This window comes from Branchiostoma belcheri, unplaced genomic scaffold (assembly GCF_001625305.1).
Source record: "Branchiostoma belcheri isolate BF01 breed outbred unplaced genomic scaffold, Haploidv18h27 scaffold1, whole genome shotgun sequence".
In the NCBI taxonomy this organism is placed as follows: Eukaryota; Metazoa; Chordata; class Leptocardii; order Amphioxiformes; family Branchiostomatidae; genus Branchiostoma; species Branchiostoma belcheri.
This window is the reverse complement of record NW_017802379.1, coordinates 8,100,225-8,104,868: the sequence shown is the minus strand read 5'-3', so window position 1 is coordinate 8,104,868 and position 4,644 is coordinate 8,100,225. Positions and strand designations below refer to the sequence as shown.

General features: G+C 44.3%; 1 protein-coding gene across 1 annotated transcript; it reads left to right on the top strand.

Moving 5' to 3' along the window:
• The first annotated feature begins 2,571 nt into the window (after positions 1 to 2,571).
• Positions 2,572 to 4,122, top strand: LOC109469987 (potassium voltage-gated channel protein Shal-like). Its single transcript, XM_019768791.1, has one exon. It carries the CDS (start codon positions 2,599 to 2,601, stop codon positions 4,120 to 4,122), a length of 1,524 nt encoding a protein of 507 aa, XP_019624350.1. The 5' UTR covers positions 2,572 to 2,598.
• Positions 4,123 to 4,644: the final 522 nt, after the last annotated feature.

Below are 4,644 nucleotides of genomic sequence, written 5' to 3'. Positions count from 1 at the left end.
TCTATGACATGTGGGAACTTTGCAGCCCAGATTTTACCACCGTGGTAGGTTGATTAGAACTCCTATCCTGAATTGCCCCAATTTACAGTGATTAACGACGGAATTCGGTAGCATCTTGAAAAGCGGGGGTGTTGAATGAGGAAGTTTTCTCCAGTAGGCGTTGCCACCACTAGGCTCATGGACATGGACATCTAGGTTGATTAACATGAAAATGTAGGTTGATTAAAACTCTTATCCTGAATTGCCCCAATTCACAATAATTAACGACCTGATTTGGTAGCGTCTTGAAAGGCGGGGTGTTGAATGAGGAAGTTTTCTCCAGTAGGCGTTGCCACCACTAGGCTCATGGACATGGACATCTAGGTTGATTAACATGAAAATGTAGGTTGATTAAAACTCTTATCCTGAATTGCCCCAATTCACAATAATTAACGACCTGATTTGGTAGCGTCTTGAAAGGCGGGGTGTTGAATGAGGAAGTTTTCTTCAGAAGGCGTTTCCACGATTAGGCTCATGGACATCTAGGTTGATTACCATGAAAATGTAGGTTGATCCTATCCTCAATTGCCCCAATTTACAATGATTTACAACGAGATTCTTGAAAGGCGGGGGTGTTGAATGAGGAAGTTTTCTCCAGCAAGCGTTGCCACGACTAGGCTCATGGACACGAACATGTAGTTTGTTGATTGACGTGACAATCTTGGTCGATTGACAGACTGATGGGCTTATCTGGCACTTCAGTTGACGTAGCTGCAAAACACCAATTGAAAACCAATTTCACGACCGAGCATGTCATGTACTCCTACATGCAATCTAGGTCAAGAGAAGCCCATCCATTCACCAAGATTGCCTTCACTAAAAACCTGTTCACGTGTCATCCCGACAGGTGGCTTCTGACTGGCAATTGCACGGTCCTGTAGCAGACTTCAGATCCCCATTAGGGTGGTTCATGTCTTGGAATTGGAATCGCCGAGCGAGTCCAAAATTCGTACTCATAAAGTACACCACACGGGCAACGCCACATTATGATATAGTCAAACAGAAGGCCCATATATGAGAAAAATCAAGAATTAGAGTTAGATGAACAAGATGGACTGATAGTCATCGAAAATTTGGAGGCTAGTATTCTTACCCTTCAAAAACTTGTCACTGCTGAAAGCATCCTCTAGTAACAGAGTTAGATCAGATTTTGACAGTGTGTCATGTTTTCTATCCATACAAAATTGCCAAATTCATAGTCAAGGCTTGGACGCATGTAGCGTCTCCAATTAAAGATACCAAGATTAGACTCCGAAATTACAAGCCATACAATCACAAGCCACAAGCATTCTGATGAGCTAATCTGACGGAAAATTATTCATTGGATTTAATATGCTTGGGAGCGTATCTGTGTATGTTGGAGATTTAACCTGGTAAGTTTTGCGTTACGAAATGTTTAAAACTATGTGATGAATGGTGATAGATGGTGATATGATGCATGTAAGTTCACAGACCTTTACTCTACACAACTGAATGATTGGGCCGCCTATAGAACTGTATTTATAACGCCATGTTGCTTCTACCCTTAGGGATCATCGTTACGTCGATCAATCATATGCAGATGGCTGGTCCCGTGCATCGGAATAAGCAAACTCGTGCGAAGACACGATTATGAGCGCGCAGCCTGAGAGCATTTTGTTCGCGGCCATGTGACAAGCTCTGACATTCGGAAGGGTGTGAAGCATAGCGGAACATTTATTACCTTCATCCTCAAGGGCAGAAGTAGTGGGGTCTATTCGGATCTCGGTTACCCATATGTTCCCGAACCAGCCGTGGGGTCGCCGGGTGGTTTACGAAGACGTGCAGGCGGTGCATACATGTAAGTGCCTCGATCAGCAATACAGCAGTGGTAATTGGATCACTGGAGTGTGACAACGAAAGATTCAAAGCAAGACAAGAGCAAAAGACGACTGCCATCGCAAAAATCCGTAGACGTGCCACCTGCAGGTTGGGATTTATTCCATTCCTGAACTTCCCGAGGAGAATAATTGGAGATGAGTCAGCCTCAGCCTGCGTGGGCTCAAAGCGCAATATCCGGCCGGTCTAGGCAGAGAATCCTGTTGGTCTGTCTGTCTCCCCTTTATTTCAAATTGATGAATGGATAAATACGTCTTCGGACCCGGTAGCGCCTGGCAAAATGCGTGAAGATCACAGTTGGAAGGTAAAACTACCCAAAATTGAAGGAGGTGAGTGTCTGATTTTTTTTCTTTGGTGACTAAGATAAATCACAGCAATTCCTCTAGCTCTATCGTGCAATATTCTGTAAAACCCTTACACTTAGTGAGAGAAATAGAAGATACCTCACGTCGTGCCGTTCATGATTTTTCAAATTTCAGCTGATTTCATTAAACATATTCAGGACAGCGCTTTTTTGGACGGTACGCTGGCAATTCCTTGCTGTAGTGATTCGCACATGCCCCTACAGCAAGTCAGTAATTAGGATTTTCCGTCACGTTCTAGTCATTTACTCAACCATATTCTTTTATGTTCTCAATTGCTGTAGGACCGTGGGAGGTCTTCCTGTATGTAAACATCGCATGAAGCCGTGTTGTAAGAAGGATGTACGCTGGCGCTCTTCGAGTGCCCGTTGGCAACCTCAGAAGTCGCCGCAAAAGCAGTTTAACTGGTCTCAGCGCCTTGGGACAAAAATGGGTTCGGGCTACGGCGCGTCTAAGCGGGAGCCGCAAGAGGTCCAAACGGTTGGTCCTAAACGTAGGAGGCACGCACTTCGAGGTATCCAAGCACCTTTTAGACTTGTACCCGAACACACTACTAGGTAGCCCGGAGAGAGAATTCTTTTACGATTTTGAGAAAAACGAATACGTCTTTGACCGCGATCCTCAAGTCTTCAGACACGTACTGAATTACTATCGCACCGGTAAGCTGCATTATCCAGAGGATGAGAGGCTACTGGCTTACGAACAAGATTTATCGTTCTTTGGCATTGACGAACAAGATCTCGGACATATGATCAGCCCGTGCTGTAGAGAAGCTTATCTGGATAAAAAGGACGCACTCATCCAGTTTCAACCACTCATCGACCAGTACAAACCGCTTCCTGAACCGACATGTTTCAGGGAGAGTTTATGGTACTCTATGGAAAACCCTCATCGAGGAGCGTTTGGTGTAGCATTCTTCTATGTCACAATGTTTTTCATCGTTATATCCATTGCGTCAAACATTATTGAAACATCGTACTGCCCTGGACCTAACGAGGATCAGTACATGTTCTGTGGACAGAGATATCCGCTGACGTTTGCGGCCATAGAGTCGGCGAGTGCCTTAGTCTTTACAGTAGAGTATATCCTTCGGCTATTCGCCTCACCCGACAGGTGGTCTCACGTATGGAAAGCAATGAGTATCATCGATCTCCTCAGCATCCTGCCGTACTACGCGACCGTGTGCCTACCGAAGGACTCAGACCTCAACGGAGCCTTCGTCACCATGAGAGCTCTCCGCGTGTTCCGAGTCTTTAAACTCTCTCGTACGTCTCACAACCTAAGACTTTTGGGCTACGTTTTAAGGTATTGCATGAAAGATCTGAGTTTTCTCTTCTTCTCACTGGTCATGACTATGGTAATATTTTCCACAATACTTTATTACGTCGAGCGAGGAAGTACTGATACTTTGTTCACATCGGTTCCGGCAACGTTCTGGTATGTGGTCGTGACGATGACGACTTTGGGGTACGGTGAAATGGTGGCAGAATCTTCCTTAGGGAAAATCGTGACAGGACTTTGTTGCGTGTTTTCGGTACTGCTATTAACACTTCCGGTTACTGTAGTCGTGTCGAACTTTAACAACCTCTACAAGCCGGAGAAGTTGAAGAAAGAAGGCGTTTTCTCACCCAAACGGAAAAGATGTACAGGTCCAAGGTTAGGAAAGAAGGAGTTCAAAATGTTCCAAGCGCAGCACAAGCACTTATTGAAGTGCATGGAAACCGCCACCGATAGGAAACTTCCCGGACTTGTTTTACGATATAGTTACGGAAACGAGTTGAGGATAGATGACGAGGACGATGAGCTTGAACAAGATCTATTAAAACATCCCGGACTGTGCCCTTCAAGAGGCAACACACCCTGATGTATTCCGAATATCAATGAAACGGACCAAAACCAAATTAACAAATTGATTATGAGAAATAGAAGAAGTAGATATCCTTATGCTGCTTATGCTGCACAAATGGTGAGTTGTTTAACATGAGATATCGTTGTGTGTCGTTTTCTCCTTCTTTGATACGTGTGTTATCATGGCTTCAAGTTTACTAAGTACGAGTAGCAACTTATAATCCGTACGTCTACATATGTGTTGTATGTAATATGATTGATTCTAGATAGCACACGTACAGTTGTTCAAGCCCTGGGACTAATGCTGAGGTCACATTTCCAAACCGGGGCTCGGCCGGGTAGTCTTATGGAACTAAAAGTATGATAAAAAAAGCACACAAAAAAGTTGAAGACATTAATAATGGGAGCTGTTTGCGTACATTATTGATATAAATTCTTGATTTTTTCGTTAATCTAAACAGCCCGGTCGGGCCACGGTTTGGAAATGTGATCTCAGCATAACGTTTACTTGTAAGCCAGTTATGGTGTCGTCAGAATG